Here is a 20,373-nt window from a genome sequence, read left to right on the forward strand (position 1 = left end):
TGACTCATTGAACATGGTTCTGGGTAGCACCAAAAAGGGTTCTGCTATTGTTACGGTGGCCGATCAAGCTTGAAACAAAAGAAGAACCCTTTTTTGGTGCCGTACAGAACCATACACAGCACGTTCTCCATGAATACGTTTCACCGTGCAGATGTTTTGAATGTTCATGGTTCAGTGTAGAACCACCGCCTATAAAGAACCCTTAAAGAGCCATCTGTATCAGAGTGTACAGCACACTGGACTTGAAATGTGAATAATAGTTGTGTAATATTTAGAATATTAAGCAAGAATATGATCTCAGTGCTTTCAGGGGCTCATTGGCTCTAATCTGTCAGATATCTTCACTGCTCTGAGTGTAAGTGGAGCGTTAACGTAGCCCCTCGTTAACTTCAGCAGACAACTTCATTGGACTGAACACGAATATCAAATTCTGAAAGTCTAATTCAAAACATTTCGGTTGTTAGACGTTCAGTAAGACCGGGCTGAAAATACTGAATATGGAAAAGATCTGTTTACTTTGTTTCTCTGCGAGTCCAGAGACTCCAGTATGAGGTTTCCTGCTCTTCCTTACACCAGCGGCCGAATTCCAGAAACCTTCTACCTTTTCGTCTGAAGTTCTGGTCCGACAGGAATCTCATCTCATCTTACAGCATCTTTTCTCAAGTTAGGAAATCTTAACTTACTTGATTTAAGTGGAGAATCAACTGTCATGTCTGTTACCTAGCAACCGACCATAGGTGCACAGCTGAAACGTAAACACGTAATCAAGCCGTTAGCTACTGTTACCGAGGTAAAGCAAGTCAAATAAAACTAAAGTGTGATAAACTGTTAGTAGTGAATGCTGTGAGAGCGCCTCCTGCTGCTAATCAGAGCGTCGCCACTCTTCAGTTTCAGTCTCCATTTCCCAAATGCTTTAACATTACTCCTCCTAATTAACAGGCACACGTTCAGCTCCGTCTCCTCATTATTCACCACCACTGGAACATTTAAGATTAAGTGACTCTTATTAGTCCCACAACAGGGAAATGTCACCTCCACATTTAACCCATCTGGGCAGTGAAACACCACATACACACACTAGGGGGCAGTGAGCACACTTGCCCAGAGCGGTGGGCAGCCCTATCCACAGCACCCGGGGAGCAGTTGGGGGTTAGGTGTCTTGATCAAGGACACCTCAGTCCTGTACTGTCAGCTCTGGGGAACAAACCAGCGACCGTCCAGTCACAGGGCTGGTTCCCTGACCTCCAGCCCACGTCTGCCCCTTTCATCATCAACATTAACACATGAGGGTAATCAGCGGGACGATGGAGCTCGTGGGCCGTATTACAGAGAATTCTTAAGTCTGAAATCATATCAGCTTTGTTGTCATGGCAACTTCAGATAAGACAGAAGCCATTACAGAACAGCAGCTCTTAAGTCTCTAATCTTATTTCCAGATAAGAGACGGTTTTACAGAAACATCCTAAGTCGCTAAAATGTCCTGAATATTTTTTTAACTTTAAGATGAGCTCCAGAGCGTCTTCACTTCTGTTTAACCGTCTGTTTCTATTGTTTTACACAGTGATGAGCAGCTCAGTTCACTGTAACCATAATGACGCTGCCGCCCCTCTGATCACCTTCCTGTGTTAATGTTGATGATGAAATATTACAGTGGTGATTACGTGTGTTTATTAGGAGGACTAACGTGCTAAGCGTGCTCGGCTAAAGCGTTTGGGAAATGGAGACTGAAACTGAAGAGTGGCGACGCTCTGATTAGCAGCAGGAGGCGCTCTCACAGCATTCACTACTTACAGTTTATCACACTTTAGTTTTATTTGACTTGCTTTACCTCGGTAACACTAGCTAACGTTAGCCGTCTGGCTAACTAGCTTGATTACGTATTTACGTGTAAGATGAGATGAGGTTCCTAAATGAAGCTCAGATTTGCGTCTGTAATACGAGTTTGTGAAAAATCTTATTGTGACCAAATTTAGTCGTAACTGGAGTTTCCATGACAACAAAGCAGATCAGATTTTCAGATCTAAGAATTTCATTTTTACACTGAAATTTTATTTGGCTCCAGAAAAAAACAAAACAAAACATCGTTTCACCTTGAAGCACTTTGGGGGTAGACCTCAACTGCAGCAAAGCTGGAAATAAAATGTGGATAAAGTGCATATTTCAACAAAAACGGCATTGTGTAAATGTTAAAACATAAGATAAGATGCCTTTATTGTCTTTGCACAGTGGACAACGAAATTGAGCAGCAGTCCAACGGCACTTTACACACAAGATAATAAACAGGGCTAAAATATATAAAGTGCAGATTTAAGAAAATGTTACAAAAACCTTAAATCTAAAGAAAAAGGCCTGTAAAACTATCTATTCTACACAGACAGACAGTCGACAGGTGACGTAGCAGTTAGTTATTGCACATTCCTGGAAGAGCTTATAGCTTATAGAGCTGTTAATATTCCACAGAAAGACTATAGATCCCACACTGGAGAGCAGGACAGGTGCAGTGGAACACTGGAACAGTGGGCAGTGTTCTCTGAGGTCAGTGCCAGTGCAGAGCTGTAGTGGTGCTCAGTCACTTCTACTGAGCTCAGTGTTCTGCAGAAAGTCCCAGTCAGTGTGTGTGTTTGGAAGTGTGCGCTTCCCGCACGGCTCTGGGGTGAAAGCTGTTTAAGTCTGTTTGTCCGGGATGGGATGGACCTAAAGCTTTTAATGTGAATGTTCTGTTGGATTATAGAAGAAATATATTATAGAATATATATGAACATATATAGCGCACTTATAGAAGAAATGACTGTTGTTGGTTTTTTTCTTTAATATTTTAATATTAAGTGAAAATGTGCAGTTTTATAATATCAGTCACTTCATTTGACTGAATGTGGAAAATTCCAGCATTTTGGCACAAATCCGTTGTTATGAGAAACGCCCGTGTGTGTGACGTCACCGGGCGACGGGCGTTGCAGCAAAACCAGGACTGCTGAACAGCAGAGGGCGCCCGCGAGCGAGTCCGCAATGAATGGGAGTGAATGGAGCCCAACGGCTAAAAGCGAACAGTTAAAATAGTCTCTAATCACTGAACCAGAACTTTCCTTTAATTTCACAAAGCAGGAGGATGAATTTCACCAAAAAACAAAGAAATTACAGAAATATCTCCTTTATTTCTACAGTAAACGGGTTTCAGGCAGCAGGAGGCGGGGCTTTACTGCTAGAGCGGGATGATTGATGGGTGAGCGGAGCAGCTCATTGGCTGTTCGCGCTCTGTGACGTCATGAATATACATGAGGCCCCATTTTAAGCTCTTAAATATAACAGCGGTGTTAAAATGTTTTACACTGATTCTGTTCTTTTACATTAAAAATGTTTCAGCATTTATAAACTGATTTTGCTCAAACGCTCCATATCAACCCATTCATTTTGGACTCGCTCGGCAGCGCCCCCTAGCGTCTGAATCGTTGCAGCGCGGGAATTCTCCTCTCTGATGGTACTAGACTCATATTGTCACTTCATAAAAGACGTGGAGTATTTAAAACCCTCCTCTTCCTCTTGTAATAATAAAAAAGGCTGTAAATACCTGGAACGTGTGTCCTGATTCTGGCATTTGGTGTAAATATGTGTTGTAATATTGCACTCTTGTGTCTTTTATGACTATTTTATATGATTTTAATATAGTTGCATATAATTTAACCTAATCTTAATGATCATGTCATATAATAATGTTTAATACATTATATTAATATTCATTAAAATATATATTTTACACATGCACATATTTATTTTTATTACATTGTGATGTATCTGTATTACATTTTTAAAATTGTTTATATTATATAGTCTATTATCATATATAATGCATTTATATATTCACATGTGAAATATGCCTCGTTGAATTATTATTATTATTATTATTATTATTATTGTCTGTTTAGTTGTTCCAGTCACGTTTTTCAGTTTATTTGTTTGTTTGTTTGTTTGTTTGTTTTTCCTCCCTCCGCCCTCTGGCTGTATTTTATTTGCCCAGAGTTTCAGTTTAATTCAAAATAAATAATAAGAGTCCCGGTTGCCTCCCTGCGTTTCCAGGACGACGCGGCGTTTCGCGTCGCCGTTGCCGTGACAACGAGACTCCAGCATGTCGGCGCTGCTGGGCGAGAGTCTGTTGGAGGTCAGCGCTCAGGGCCCCGCGCCCATGAAGGACTACTTCAGCCTCCAGGTCACTGGAACCGAGGTAGAGTGGAGCCTCATCAGCTCTGTCCACCTTCTTACACACCTCTGACCACCAGCACGGGCGGGTTTAGTCCCAGCGCGGTCGTTCGTCCACACGCGGGCGGCTTTAGCTTTAGCGCTGCTCTCTGTAGTTCTACAGTTACAGACTGTAGTCCATTTGTTTCTCTGATACTCTGTTACCCTGTTCTTCAGTGGTCAGGACCCCCATGGACCCTCACAGAGCAGGTACTGTTTGGGTGGTGGATCATTCTCAGCACTGCAGTAACACTGACGTGGTGGTGGTGTGTTAGTGTGTGTTGTGCTGGTCTGAGTGGATCAGACACAGCAGTGCTGCTGGAGTTTTTAAACACTGTGTCCACTCACTGTCCACTCTATTAGACACTCCTACCTTGTCGGTCCACCTTGTAGATGTAAAGTCAGAGACGACAGCTCATCTGCTGCTGCACAGTTTGTGTTGGTCTTCCTCTAGTCCTTCATCAGTGGTCACAGGACGCTGGCTGGATATTTTTGGTTGCTGGACTATTCTCAGTCCAGCAGCGACACTGAGGCGTTTAAAAAACTTTTAAAAAGCCGAGCTCTCTGAGGACTTTTCTGATGTACTCTGATGTTTTGACCATGTTTACCTGTGTTCTAGGTGATCTGGAGGTGGTGGAAGATCTCCCTGAGGACCAACTCACGGAACACCAAGCCTGGAGAAGTCAGAGAGTCTCACAGCGACTATTTAGAGGACGGCAGACTGCAGAGTAATGATGCTCAACCCTGCTGTGCTTCCGTTACTGTGGAGAGGGATTGAAATGCAGTCGCTACAGTGGAGAACGCGTAACATTACAGTTCCATAGTGAGACGCAGAACCAGCCAATATGATAAACAAACCCTCTATTACACTCATTTCCCTCTGAAGAAGGACCGTTAGGATTCAGACCAAATTGGTTTGATTCCTAATCAGAATTCGCTTAATGGTTTCCAAAGCACACCACAAGGTTCCTGTAGGAGACCATTAGATCTCATGAGGAAACCATCAATCATCACCTGATACACCGATAGGACTTGTCGCACTGTGATCTCAACCCATTTAAAAAAGCCAAAACCTTCATGAACCAACAGAAGCACTGAATGGGTGTTTTTTCAGCAGGCAATGCATGAAGGTTTACTCTTTAAAGCCGAGATGATGAATTGATATCAGAACTGAAGACCACTTTAAAATGCAATGAATGCACATCTGTACCGCTTTCCGCAGTGCACCTGAACGCGTTGACACTCATGGACGTGCAGTCAGGACAGTGAAAACAGTCAAATCAATGCACTCATCACTTCTGCACAGGTGATGTGTGGAATATGAGCCAAAATGCAGAGCGAAACCCCCAATACACGGTTTTCCACACTTGCTTGCACCTCAGATGTGTTGGCTTCATTGAAATGAAGAGCAAAAACGGTGCGAGATTGAATTTAAACAGAAACGTGTTTAAACGCGTCAAAATGAAAAGCAACCCATGTTTACAGTGCGCAGGGCGGAGCATTACACTGTTACTAATGAAGGTTCTGTGCAGGTACGTATTTCCTTCATCAAGGTCCAAACAGTGTAGATGTTCCCTCAGAGCTTCTACAGTGGGTTTAAGGTCTGATTGTGGAGCTTAAATCAGTTCCTCCAGGTGAAAAGTTGGTATTTGTTCCTTTTCATAACCGAATGTTTTAAAACAGAGCAGTAGAGTAAAAGCCTGGAGGCGAGGCGAGGCGGGGTGTGTGGAGTCAGTCCAGCTTAGAACAGATCATCTCAGTGGATTATGGTTCAGTTTTGTTCCCTGACTGAAGGCACTGAGATGGAGCCTTGAGGGTTCCACCCCAGTGACAGTCTAGTACCTTTATTTCTGAGGGTGAGCAGCCGAGCCCTTCATTACATTTTACAGTGGATTGTGTTCAGTTCTAACATGAATTAAACATGTAGTGTTAAGTGTAAATCCTCATGTGCTGTTTTTAGAAGTTAAGCGATGTTAAAGCAACGTAATGAAGGTTCATTTTTCATGATGGCTTGTGTTCTACATCTCACTCTAGAGCGGTAACGTCAAGTGAGCATCACGCATTTTATTTTGGCGTAAACGTCCGTCCGGTTTAGCCCACAGAGTCTACGCAGAGTTTGGGTTTCAGTTCTCAAAATATTTTGTTCACCTGCTTATGATCTCCAATGATCTGATGTTATGGGACTGCAGTTAAGAGTCCAAAGTGAGCTGGAGGTCAGGGAACCGGCCCTCTGACCGGAAGGTCGCCGGTTCGATCCCCAGAGCTGACAGTCCATGACTGAGGTGTCCTTGAGCAAGACACCTAACCCCCAACTGCTCCCCGGGCGCTGTGGATAGGGCTGCCCACCGCTCCGGGCAAGTGTGTTCACTGCCCCCTAGTGTGTGTGTGTGCTCACTAGTGTGTGTGTGGTGTTTCACTTCACGGACGGGTTAAATGCGGAGGTGGGATTTCCCTGTTTGGGGGATTATAAGTATCACTGAAAACCTCAGAATAAAATCAAATCAGCTGCAGAGATGCTGATGCTTTTGAGCTGCTTCCTACTGTAATGATGAAAATCCCCAAACCCCGTCAGCTTTGAGGTGCATCTCTGTCTGTCTAGCCCCAAATTTCTGAAGCGGTTTCATTAACAGATTGGCTTTGTTTGGTCCCTCAGGTCAGGTGGAGATGGTGTTTGGTCCTCACGTCTTGCAGTACTCCAGGGATTTGTGCCAGGGCCAGTGCGATTATCTCCAGCGTCTGCCCGACTCTTTACTCCTGAACATCATGGTCCATTTGGAGCTGGAGGACGTTGCGCGGTTTGCGCTGACCTGCCGCAAGTTTAAAGAGGTTGGTCAGTCAGTCTGAGCCAGTTTATCAGCTCCTCCTACCTTAGGAGGCCATTTTATCAGAAACACCTAGGCTGTGCTGAGAGTGCTGCACTACCCAAATAATATGTGGACATTGGTGGTCCTGCGGTGGTCTGATGAATTATGCAGTAACAGGTGGGCCACAGTCTGTCACTCTAAACCTATAAAGTACACCTACAGTCGTGTGCAAAACTTAGAGCGCCCCTGGTCAAATTCCATGTGTTATTGTAGTGTAAATAAGCTACACGTCCTATACAGAGACACACCTCTGCACGTTTTAATACAGGATTGCTGTCGTGGGGGCAGTCGTGGGCTGGAGGTCAGGGAACTGGCCCTGTGACCGGAAGGTCGCCGGTTCGATCCCCAGGGCCGACAGTCCATGACTGACGTGTCCTTGAGCAAGACACCTAACCCCCGGGTGCTGTGGATAGGGCTGCCCACCACTCCGGGCAAGTGTGCTCACTGCCCCCTAGTGTGTGTGTATTCACTAGTGTGTATGTGGTGTTTCACTTCACAGATGGGTTAAATGTGGAGGTGGAATTAAAAAAGTATCACTTAACTTATTTACTGAGTTTAACTTTTTTTTTTTTTAAAAAAAGGTGTAAAATGTGCCATAACTTTTGCACAGGCCATCATTTTATGGGTCGCCCTTTCCTGTAGGGATCTGATCATAAGGCTACATCACACCTGCATAAGCTTGTCTTGACGACTGACATAACCCTAAATAAACCTTTATCAACGCGTACTCCAATAGGCGTCATCTGTCATAAAGGCTGCTTTAGCAAGGCAAGTGTATTTACAGAGCAGCTTTCAAATGAATCAAATTTATTAAAACAACAGGTTTGAAACAGAACATTATTAAATTAAATGTCAAATTAGAAATGAAATTAGGATTTAAAAGAGGAGGACAAGGGTCTAGAAACGCTAACAGTGTTTAAACGGGAACGTTTTCAGGCTGGTTTAATGAGTCCAGTGTCGGCTCTTCTAACGCTCTCTGTCCACTGCGTCCGTTTAAGAGCAGCATAGGATCTAAACGCTGCTTCTCCGTGTTCAGTCTCCACCTTCAGCAGGACTGACCGACCAGTTCCTAATGACCTGAGAGGTCTGCTCTGCTCGTATCGCCCCAGCAGATCAGATAAATACGCTGCTCCGGACCATTAAGACATTTATAAAGCAGTAACAGCTCCTTACAGTCTCTAAGTATTTAAGAATGGGTCGGGGGTGTTCCTTCTTTTACTCCTAGTGGGTCTTTTTTGGGGGTCCAGTTGGGCGACCATTACAGTGATCAATCCTGCCAGAAATAAATGCCTGGCTCTCCAGAGTTTCTCCAGGTCCGCTTTAGTCAGAACATCTCTGATCTATTGATGTTCTTAAGGTGATGAAAATCTGATTTAGTAGCTGCTTTGACACAAATGATAAAACTGCTAAACGGATCATGATTGGTAAATGTAACCTTTACGGCGAATGACGCCTATTGGAATAAGTATGCATAAACATTTATGTAGCCTTATGAACAGAACCAAACAGTAAAGGGTTTCCTTATTGTGCTTTATTATTGTTTCCCATGTGCTAAGTTCATTAAATAAACAGCAGTTGTGCATTAAAACCTGTAGACGTGTGTCTCTGTAGAGGATGGTACTTATTTACCATTTTGGCCGGCCACATTTTTGCACACAACTGTATGTGGTGAGGGTTTTTTTTTTTTGTTGTTGTTGTTTATTGCTGACTGTAGCAAGTCACATGCTACCCCGGGCTCAAGGAGAACGCCGGAGGCAGGGTTCAGGGTCAGAGCAGCCACTTTATTGACTGACTTTATTTTCACACAAAACGAATAGAAAGCAACCGAACCAAACCGAAGCTACGCTGGCCCCTTTTCAGTGGCTTCAAACTAGTTTTCAGTCATTTCTCCAGCCTAAGCTTTTCATCTCATCAGTTCTCAGTGTCTCGCTGCTGCTGCTCGTCCCCGTCTCTCTGTTTCCTCTCAGCTCTTTTTAAAAGGTGCTCACGCCACCAGCCGGACCAGCACCTGAGCCCAAGAGGGAAAGAGAGCTCACTGCTCTGCCTCCCTGTCACCACCCCCCCTCAGCCACTCGGCCACTAGGCCGCCTGGTTCGAGCGTGAGGTGTAGTGAAGTGGCGTCGCTGTGAAACAGGAGTTGAGGAGTCCTGCCATCGTGCCTCTTGTGGCTGGCATCGTCGTCGCCCCCTCTCTTGTGGCTGACCTCCTCCCTCAATCGCTCGTGTCTTTCAGCAGCGTTTGGGTTTCACTCCATCCTCCCGAGCCTTCGCCCTCGCTCGGAGTTCGTGTGTGGCCTTCCTGCCGGATCTCTTGGCCATCAATGGGGCACTATGGCTGCGTGCCATACTGACATTTCATAAAATTACCAAATCTTCAAGAGTTTGCTGTATCTCAGAATTGTCCTTTTAAATATGCAGGCACACAAAAACAAGGACAAAAAAACCAAAAACATTCTAAGTGGTCATCACACAGTGAGCGGAAGGGGAAAGCAAAAAAAACCCCCAAACAAAAACACTTGAAAAGTCTGTAATAAAAAAGTACTAATATTACAGAGCAATGAAGTAAAATAAAGGACAAGGTGCTGGACAGTCTAGACATATTGTCGCCGAATGGGCCAAAGACAGGTTGCCAGATTGTATACACTTCCCACACACATAGAACTGCATATAGTGTACTTCAAGTCTAGGGAAAGCTAGAAAACTGTTACTTTTTACTCAAACCCTTCCTGAATCCATAGAGCCGCCCTTTCCATTCCATCTGATCATGAGATCATACAAGACTCACATCCGGAGTTATGAGCCTAAGAAGAGGGGCTGAGATACACGTCATCTGCCTCTCACCGTGTGGAGCTGCTGGATTCGTGTGTCCAATTTAAAACTGACAGAGACATTCAGGAGATCACTAAGGACTGACCATCATGCTGGAAACCCTTCATTCTTCATTCAGTCCACATCAGAGACTCGTGTGAAACTGCTGAAGCTGCTGCAGCGGGTTTGGAAAGTAGTGATGAAAATAGGAGCGTTTAGATATGAAACACAAGAGGATCAGGTTCTATGAAGAGTCTTTAAAGGAGAGTTTAAGGAGAGATGAAGAACTCGAGAGGATGCCCTCAGACAAAGTGTTATGAAAAACAAGTGCAAAGCGTATTATATAAATTGCCATTGTGCTGCTGACACCCGTCAGAAGTTCCTTCAGGGTCTTGATTCATTTTAAACAGCAGGCTCTCACGGTGGGCTTTTCTGAGAAAGTGGCCAATAGGTGTAGATAATTGGACGTAATAAGCTCGTCAGTTGAAAATTATTGAGCAAGTGCTTGAAGTTGTGGTACTTGAAAGATCTCTGTGTGACTTTTCAGACGATGTGTTCATTTGATCTGCATTATTTCCAGCTCTGCAGCTCCGAGGAGTTCTGGGAGCAGACGGTGAGGCTGCACTGTGACACGGTCACCGCTGGGATGGAGGATTTGGCCAAGGAAGTGGGCTGGAGAAATGTTTTCTTCACCAGCAAACTGCAGCTACAGAAACAGATCAGCCGCCGGAAACTGAAGAGCAAAACATCCAAAGCTGATCCAGATTTTCCAAACCTAAATGGACTGAAGTGAAGAACTGAACTATCCAAACTCCACAGTGCTTATAGGTGCTGCTGAGGATGTACAAGCTTTACTGGAATTTCAATTTCATCCCTACATTTAGAGCCGGTTATTCATTCATTGTATTTTCACAACAGTTCTGTAAAGCTTGTCCAACCTCACAGCAGAAGCTATGAAAGAGTACATTTGTTGGCGGAGCCTGTGGAGCGACGTTTACAAACTTCTACACACGAATGCCACCTGCACTGGAAAAAGTGTTGAATTGACACGATTCAATATGAGCATCATTTCCACACAGATTAAATATGTTACACACTGAATTAACACTTTCAATCAAATAATTTCACTGCAGCATCTTTTTTTTCCAGCAGCAACACTGAGGTGTTTAAAAACTCCAGCAGTACTGCTGTGTCTGATCCACTCAGACCAGCACAACACACACTAACACACCACTGTCACTGCAGTGCTGAGAATGACCCACCACCCAAACAGTACCTGCTCTGTGAGGGTCCATGGGGGTCCTGACCACTGAAGAACAGGGTAACAGAGTATCAGAGAAACAGATGGACTACAGTCTGTAACTGTAGAACTACAGAGTGCAGCTATACGGTCAGTGGAGCTGATAAAGTGGACAGTGAGTGTAGAAACGAGGAGGTGGTCAGTGATTTGGCCTGACGTTTGTCCTCAGAGCGCTCTGCACTCTTTCCTAACGAGACGTTGGACCACTCTTCCCTCTTTTTTCCATTGATTTTTGTGATCCCCCTTGGATGGAAATTAGCCCTAAAATAATATTCTAATACCACTTTTTGTTGATAACTCTTCCTTTTTAACTTTTTATGATTCATTTTTGTTGCTATGGAGACGTTCTAATCTTTTTCTTGCTTCACAAATGAAACTATGTGTAAATGTAGAGTTTAATTGCTGAGCTTTTGTTTGAACAAAAGGTTTAATTTTTAATGTTCTGTCCTGTTCCTCACCTGCAGCTTCATGGTTATTAAAGCATCTGCAGGTGTTTCAAAGCAGCACCTGCGGGAGTGATCCCAATCACCTGCGCTCCGGCCTTTCTTCTGAAATAAAAGATGTTGATATTGAGTAGCAGCCTCTGCTCTTCACTGGATGCTGGAACATTGCTGTGAGGATTTGATTGAGCATTAGTGAGGTCAAGCACTGATGTTGGACGGTCAGCTCTGTGTCACTAACGCATCCCAAAGGTATTGGATGGAGCTCCATCATTCCAGAGAACAGAGCTCCACTGTTCCACAGCCCAATGCTGGGGGGCTTTGTATTGGTCGGTGCTTTTCTATGGAGATTATATAAGCTGTATGTGTGCAGTTGAACAAAATGACCTCATTATGGGGCAGTCATGGGCTGGAGGTTAGGGAACCAGACTTGTGACCAGAAGGTCGTCGGTTTGATCCACAGAGCTGACAGCACATGACTGAGGTGTTCTTGAACAAGACCTCTAACTCCCAACTGCTGTGGACAAGGCTGCCCACCACTCTGGGCAAGTGTGCGCACTGCCCCCTAGTGTGTGTGTTCACTAGCGTGTATGTGGTGTTTCACTTCATGTGAGGGTTATTGTGGGACTAATAAGGTAATAAATAAATTAATAATAAATTAGACCAATAGACTAATTTTTAGACTATTAATAAGACCAATAGACTAATTATTAGACTAATAATAAATTAGACCAACAATAATTTATTTAATTTCCAGTCAAAAGAGGTTCTGTATAGAACCAGGAACATGTTTGCACAATTAAAGGGTTTTTTGCATCATCAAAAGGTTCTTGTAATCTTACAGTGTCAAGCTTGCAACAAAAGAAGAACTCTTTTGGGTGCTATATGGAACCCTTTTCAGAAAGGTTCTGTGTAGAACCATTTACAGCACGTTCTCTGTCAATCTGAAGAACTCTTCCACCATGCAAAGAACCCTTAAATCCTGCAGAGTGTGTATGTTCTATATAGGACTATCATCTTTACTAAGGAACCCTTGTTTTTTTAAGTGAATGATTGAATACGCAACCTTTTTTAAAGTGGTTCTGTAAAGCACCTTTCCTGTTGTTCCGATGTCAAGCTTGTGACAGTAGAAGAACCCTTTTCGGTGCTATATAGAACCATATACAACACTTTCTCCATCAGTCTGAAGAAGCATTTCACCATTTAAGCATGCAAATGGTTCTTTGAGTGTTCATGGTTCTACAAACAACCCCTGCCTTTACTAAAGAACCCTTGAAGAACCATCTGGTATGCTGTGTAAGGGGAGGATGAGGGTGATGTGACTGACAGCTGTTTAAATAGGGTCCAGTTTGGAGATCATTACAGTAATCAACTCTGCTAGAAGCATGAATAGAACCCAGTTCTCCTCCTGCTCTTTCTGAAGTAAACACGCAGCGCTGCTTCTCCGACTTGGAATATTTTTCCCCTCGTTATTTCTTTAAATGTCAAACACTCTGAAGCCCCCAAGTCCCCTTTGTTTGGTCAGATGATGGTCACCGTTACTGGGTGGGCTTTCAGCATGTGATTAGGTCAGGTGGTGGAGTCTCCTCAGTCAGAGCTGGACCTGCCTTTATTCCTGCTGCATGACAAAAGCAGGAGCAGCGCTTATTCAGAGGGATGAAACAGGACTTGGTTAAGTCCAGCTCTGAGCGGAGGGGCACGTGGGTTTAAGGTGGCAGCGTATAAAGGCAGGAGGAGGGATGAGGTTCCTCCCTTAATTCCAGCAGAAGATGCGCAGAGATGTCTAATCTCAGCCTTGATATGGATCTACCTTTGGAGCTGCGGGCAGGTGAGTGTGACACCTCTTCACTTTCACAGACCTGCACACGTCGCAGTGAATCCTGCAATTATATCATTATACATAAACACCTTCTTGGCACTGGAACAGCGGGAGAACCCTTTTGGGTGCTATATTAAAATAATCCACAGCACATTTATGCACATCAGTCTGAAGAACCCTTTCAGACGCAAAGAGACCTTTAATCATGCAAAGTGTTCTTTAAATGTTCACGGTTCTATATAGAACCATTTTCTTTACCAGAATCCTTGAAGCTCTATGTTTTTAAAGGGTCCTCCCTGTCAGCACGGCAGCTTCTGCTCAGATGCCGTTTATTGACCGCAGCGTGTCCGTCTGTGTGAGCGGTCATCAGGAAGAACAGTTTTCATTCGATATTTCAGTGACTGATCTTACAGATCAGTAATAAGTGAGTAATAAGGTGTTAATGTCATGGTAACAATGTTGATATTCTGGTTGTTAATAAACAATAAGTTGAGATTAATTTAGAGAAAGATGAACATGATGAACAATAAATGGGGTGTGGTTTGAGTTGAGAAATCATTTCTGAGCATTCTGTCAGATTTATGACAGTGTTGTGTTATAACAGAGAAATAGTGTGTTACAACAGAGTAACAATGTTGTGTCATAGCAGAGTAACACTGTTGTGTTGTAGCAGAGTAAGTGTTGTTATAACAGAGTAACAGCGTTGTGTTATAACTGAGTAACAATGTTGTGTTATAACTGAGTAACAGTGTTGTGTTATAGCAGAGTAACACTGTTGTGGTGTAGCAGAGTAACAGTGTTGTGTTATAACTGAGTAACAATGTTGTGTTATAACTGAGTAACAGTGTTGTGTTATAGCAGAGTAACACTGTTGTGGTGTAGCAGAGTAACAGTGTTGTGTTATAACTGAGTAACAGTGTTGTGTTATAACTGAGTAACAGTGTTGTGTTATAACAGAGTAACAGTGTTGTGTTATAACAGAGTAACAGTGTTGTGTTATAACAGAGTAACAGTGTTGTGTTATAACTGAGTAACAGTGTTGTGTTATAACAGAGTAACAGTGTTGTGTTATAACTGAGTAACAGTGTTGTGTTATAACAGAGTAACAGTGTTGTGTTATAACAGAGTAACAGTGTTGTGTTATAACAGAGTAACAGTGTTGTGTTATAACTGAGTAACAGTGTTGTGTTATAGCAGAGTAACAGTGTTGTGTTATAACTGAGTAACAGTGTTGTGTTATAACAGAGTAACAGTGTTGTGTTATAACAGAGTAACAGTGTTGTGTTATAACAAAGTAACAGTGTTGTGTGATAACAGAGTAACAATGTTGTGTTGTAGCAGAGTAACAGTGTTGTGTTATAACAGAGTAACAGTGTTGTGTTATAACTGAGTAACAGTGTTGTGTTATAACAAAGTAACAGTGTTGTGTGATAACAGAGAAACAATGTTGTGTTTAGCAGAGTAACAGTCTTGTGTTATAACTTAGTAACAGTGTTGTGTTATAACTGAGTAACAGTTTGTGTTATAACTGGGTAACAGTGTTGTGTTATAACAGTATAACAGTGTTTTGCTATAACAGAGTAACAATGCTGTGTTATAGCAGAGTGACAATGTTGTGCTATAACTGAGTGACAATGTTGTTATAACAGAGTAACAGTGTTGTGTTATAACTGAGTGACAGTGTTGTTATGACAGAGTAACAGTGTTGTGTTATAACTGAGTAACAGTGTTGTTATAACAGAGTAACAGTGTTGTGTTATAACTGAGTGACAGTGTTATTATAACAGAGTAACAGTGTTGTGTTATAACTGAGTAACAGTGTTGTTATAACTGAGTAACAGTGTTGTGTTATAACTGAGTGACAGTGTTGTTATGACAGAGTAACAGTGCAGTGTTACAGCAGAGTAACAGTGTTGTGTTATAACAGAATAACAGTGCTGTGTTATAGCAGAGTAACAGTGTTGTGTTATAACAGAATAACAATGCTGTGTTATAACAGAATAACAATGATGTGTTATGGCAGAGGAACAGTGTTGTGTTATAACAGAGTAACAGTGTTGTGTTATAACAGAACAACAATGCTGTGTTATAGCAGAGTAACAGTGTTGTGTTATAACTGAGTAACAGTGTTGTGTTATAAAAAAAATAACAGTGTTGTGTGATAACAGAGAAACAATGTTGTGTTGTAGCAGAGTAACAGTGTTGTGTTATAACAGAGTAACAGTGTTGTGTTATAACAGAGTAACAGTGTTGTGTTATAGCAGAGTGACAGTGTTGTGTTATAACTGAGTGACAGTGTTGTGTTATAACTGAGTAACAGTGTTGTGTTATAACTGAGTAACAGTGTTGTGTTATAACTGAGTAACAGTGTTGTGTTATAACAGAGTAACAGTGTTGTGTTATAACTGAGTAACAGTGTTGTGTTATAACTGAGTAACAGTGTTGTGTTATAACTGAGTAACAGTGTTGTGTTATAGCAGAGTAACAGTGTTGTGTTATAACCGAGTAACAGTGTTGTGTTATAACCGAGTAACAGTGTTGTGTTATAACCGAGTAACAGTGTTGTGTTATAGCAGAGTAACAGTGTTGTGTTATAACCGAGTGACAGTGTTGTGTTATAGCAGAGTAACAGTGTTGTGTTATAACAGAGTAACAGTGTTGTGTTATAACTGAGTGACAGTGTTGTGTTATAGCAGATTAACAGTGTTGTGTTATAACAGAGTAACAGTGTTGTGGTATAACAGAGTAACAGTGTTGTGTTATAGCAGAGTAACAGTGTTGTGTTATAACTGAGTAACAGTGTTGTGTTATAACAGAGTAACAGTGTTGTGTTATAACAGAGTAACAGTGTTGTGTTATAACAAAGTAACAGTGTTGTGTGATAACAGAGTAACAATGTTGTGTTGTAGCAGAGTAACAGTGTTGTGTTATAACAGAGTAACAGTGTTGTGTTATAACTGAGTAACAGTGTTGTGTTATAACAAAGTAACAGTGTTGTGTGATAACAGAGAAACAATGTTGTGTTTAGCAGAGTAACAGTCTTGTGTTATAACTTAGTAACAGTGTTGTGTTATAACTGAGTAACAGTTTGTGTTATAACTGGGTAACAGTGTTGTGTTATAACAGTATAACAGTGTTTTGCTATAACAGAGTAACAATGCTGTGTTATAGCAGAGTGACAATGTTGTGCTATAACTGAGTGACAATGTTGTTATAACAGAGTAACAGTGTTGTGTTATAACTGAGTGACAGTGTTGTTATGACAGAGTAACAGTGTTGTGTTATAACTGAGTAACAGTGTTGTTATAACAGAGTAACAGTGTTGTGTTATAACTGAGTGACAGTGTTGTTATAACAGAGTAACAGTGTTGTGTTATAACTGAGTAACAGTGTTGTTATAACTGAGTAACAGTGTTGTGTTATAACTGAGTGACAGTGTTGTTATGACAGAGTAACAGTGCAGTGTTACAGCAGAGTAACAGTGTTGTGTTATAACAGAATAACAGTGCTGTGTTATAGCAGAGTAACAGTGTTGTGTTATAACAGAATAACAATGCTGTGTTATAACAGAATAACAATGATGTGTTATGGCAGAGGAACAGTGTTGTGTTATAACAGAGTAACAGTGTTGTGTTATAACAGAACAACAATGCTGTGTTATAGCAGAGTAACAGTGTTGTGTTATAACTGAGTAACAGTGTTGTGTTATAAAAAAAATAACAGTGTTGTGTGATAACAGAGAAACAATGTTGTGTTGTAGCAGAGTAACAGTGTTGTGTTATAACAGAGTAACAGTGTTGTGTTATAACAGAGTAACAGTGTTGTGTTATAGCAGAGTGACAGTGTTGTGTTATAACTGAGTGACAGTGTTGTGTTATAACAGAGTAACAGTGTTGTGTTATAACTGAGTAACAGTGTTGTGTTATAACTGAGTAACAGTGTTGTGTTATAACAGAGTAACAGTGTTGTGTTATAACTGAGTAACAGTGTTGTGTTATAACTGAGTAACAGTGTTGTGTTATAACTGAGTAACAGTGTTGTGTTATAGCAGAGTAACAGTGTTGTGTTATAACCGAGTAACAGTGTTGTGTTATAACCGAGTAACAGTGTTGTGTTATAACCGAGTAACAGTGTTGTGTTATAGCAGAGTAACAGTGTTGTGTTATAACCGAGTGACAGTGTTGTGTTATAGCAGAGTAACAGTGTTGTGTTATAACAGAGTAACAGTGTTGTGTTATAACTGAGTGACAGTGTTGTGTTATAGCAGATTAACAGTGTTGTGTTATAACAGAGTAACAGTGTTGTGGTATAACAGAGTAACAGTGTTGTGTTATAGCAGAGTAACAGTGTTGTGTTATAACTGAGTAACAGTGTTGTGTTATAACTGAGTGACAGTGTTGTGTTATAGCAGATTAACAGTGTTGTGTTATAACTGAGTAACAGTGTTGTGTTATAGCAGAGTAACAGTGTTGTGTTATAACTGAGTAACAGTGTTGTGTTATAACTGAGTGACAGTGTTGTGTTATAGCAGATTAACAGTGTTGTGTTATAACTGAGTAACAGTGTTGTGTTATAGCAGAGTAACAGTGTTGTGTTATAACTGAGTAACAGTGTTGTGTTATAACTGAGTAACAGTGTTGTGTTATAACTGAGTAACAGTGTTGTGACACAGAGACACATGGTTTTAATTCATTTCATTAGAATTGTTGATGTTCTACAGCTTTCTCAGTAATTTTAGAGTGTTCCACAGCTCTGTTCATCCTTCTGGACTCGTCTAACATTTCTTCATTTTTATTAGCAGCTTCATGCTGATTATCAGAGATCTGTGAGGTCTTTTAGGATGAGTTAAGGCAGTGATAGTTCAGTAGATGTATATCAGTGAGAACCCTGGCTCAAAGCGATGAACGTGTTCCTCTGTTCTGTCATCAGGATTTCTGAACAGCTCCTCGAGCTCTGAGAGCCTGCGGGTTCTGGATGAAGTCAAAGCCTGCGTTCACTCTGTGGCTTTCGTAGCCACTGGACTTTTCACGTATCTGATCACGGTGACCGTTTTCGGTTCTCCTGTCCTCTGGCAGAACGCGCGGTACATCCTGCTGTGCCAGCACTGTGCCTGTATCTCTGGCTTTAACGTGGCCGGAGCCGTCCTGCACAGCCTGCGCTCCCTCCACTGGCCCACCACTCGCCTCACCTGCTGGATCATCTTTGACCTGCAGGTATCAATGTCAACCCTTTACCCAACCGGTTCTTTGGAATCGCTTCTTGCAATGCTTGGTTCAGTTCAACACACCTAACAGTAATGAAATAATGGTTCTTTAAGGGTCCTTTAGTAAAGAAAATGGTTCTATATAGAGCCATGAACACTCAAAGAACCCTTTACATTATTATAGGGTACAAGCATTCTTCACATTGATGGAAAATATGTTATATATGGTTCTGTTTAGAACCTTTTTGAAAAAGGTTCTATATAGCACTTAAAAAGATCTTCTACTGCTACAAGCTTGACAACAATAGAAGAACCCTTTTGGTGCTAAACATTCTTCATCCATCTGAAGAACTCGATGCAGAGTACCCTGTAATAATGTAAAGGGTTTGAGTGTTCATGGTTCTATATAGAACCATTTTCTTTACTAAATTACCCTTGAAGAACCGTCTTTTTCAAGAGTGCAGCTGAATCTACCAAATGTTTACATCTTCAACGTCAGGAATTATGATTTAGAATCAAATTTGAATGATTTTTCAAAATATTTCAAAACATTCTAAGATGTTTTGATTTGTTTACTGTCTGCAGGTGGTGATGGCCCGTGGCCTGACCATGACCCTGACCCTGATGTGCATGTGCACCTGCCTCTCCATCTGCCAGCCGCTTCGCTACCCAGTGCTGATCCGGCGTTCCTTCTGCTGGGTCCTGCTCCTCACCTGGCTGCTGGCTTTAGTCAACCCTGTGGTGTTCACCATCCTGGCCTCCATCCATCAACCTTGGGACTACGTGATTGGTCTGGACACTAAGTGCTCTACTGCTCTGGAGAGCCAAGCCTGCATCATCAGTGCTCTTGTGCTGCTGACCCTCATGGTCTTGCTCATCATCGGCAGCTACTTGTTGATCTACCTCGAAGGCCATCGTGCTGGACACTTCTCCTGGTCCAACAGCAAGGGCCGCCGTACCATCCTCATCCACAGCCTGCAGATGACCTTGCACATTTTGCCCAAAGTTATCATCATCACCCGCCTGCAACAAACACTACCAGTTGCCGTGGCCACCTTCCTGGTGTTCAGCATCGCCCAGTCCCTCAGCCCTGTGGTGTATGGTCTACGCTCCAAAGAGCTCCAAGAAGAACTTCCACGGTTCCTCCCACAGTGCCTCCAAGGTTGGGTGACTGGGGGATCCACCACCAGATTGGACAATGCCAGCACTGGAAACATAACCAGCTCAGGAACACTGGCTAGCAGGGATTCTGCCACCAGCACAGACACCAGCACATCCACCTGCCCTGCAAACAGCACCATGTCTGGCATCGTCACTGAGAGCGAGTGCAACGAGAGGGACAAGCCGGAGTCTGTTGACTCTGAGAGCGAGATGCAACGTGGGAATGGAAGCGATCAGGAGGATGTGGTCTAAGATCCCAACTGGGAGAAGATTTAGTGTACCAGATTGAGTCATGAACTTATTCAGGCAAAAGGTGACCTTTATTCCGGCAAGAAGAGAGATGGGATTGTTCAATTCCACACCTCAGAGAAGAACAGTTTCCAGAGCAGAGCAGACTAGTTCTGTGGTTCTATATGGGTTTTGCACTTTTCCAGGCAAAAAGTGACCTTTACTCCACAAGAAGAGACGCTGACACTTCGATTAGGGTTAAAGGTGTTGGGGTGGGAGTGGTCGTCCAAGGGTCCAAATTTGTGTCTGAAAGGTTTACAG

General features: G+C 42.4%; 2 protein-coding genes across 2 annotated transcripts; both read left to right on the forward strand.

Moving 5' to 3' along the window:
• Positions 1–4,078: 4,078 nt before the first annotated feature.
• On the forward strand, positions 4,079–11,126 carry fbxo36b (F-box protein 36b). Its single transcript, XM_017682481.2, has 4 exons — positions 4,079–4,216; positions 4,850–4,958; positions 6,884–7,056; positions 10,482–11,126. Exons 1-4 carry the CDS (start codon positions 4,121–4,123, stop codon positions 10,692–10,694), a joined length of 591 nt encoding a protein of 196 aa, XP_017537970.1. The 5' UTR covers positions 4,079–4,120; the 3' UTR covers positions 10,695–11,126.
• A 2,294-nt stretch (positions 11,127–13,420) lies between these two features.
• On the forward strand, positions 13,421–20,076 carry LOC108411087 (olfactory receptor 4C11). The gene is made up of 3 exons (XM_017682475.1): positions 13,421–13,469; positions 18,390–18,673; positions 19,249–20,076. The coding sequence occupies exons 1-3, from the start codon at positions 13,421–13,423 to the stop codon at positions 20,074–20,076; spliced, it is 1,161 nt and encodes a 386-aa protein (XP_017537964.1).
• Positions 20,077–20,373: the final 297 nt, after the last annotated feature.

The sequence above is a fragment of the Pygocentrus nattereri genome, chromosome 19 (assembly GCF_015220715.1).
Source record: "Pygocentrus nattereri isolate fPygNat1 chromosome 19, fPygNat1.pri, whole genome shotgun sequence".
Classification (NCBI taxonomy): domain Eukaryota; kingdom Metazoa; phylum Chordata; class Actinopteri; order Characiformes; family Serrasalmidae; genus Pygocentrus; species Pygocentrus nattereri.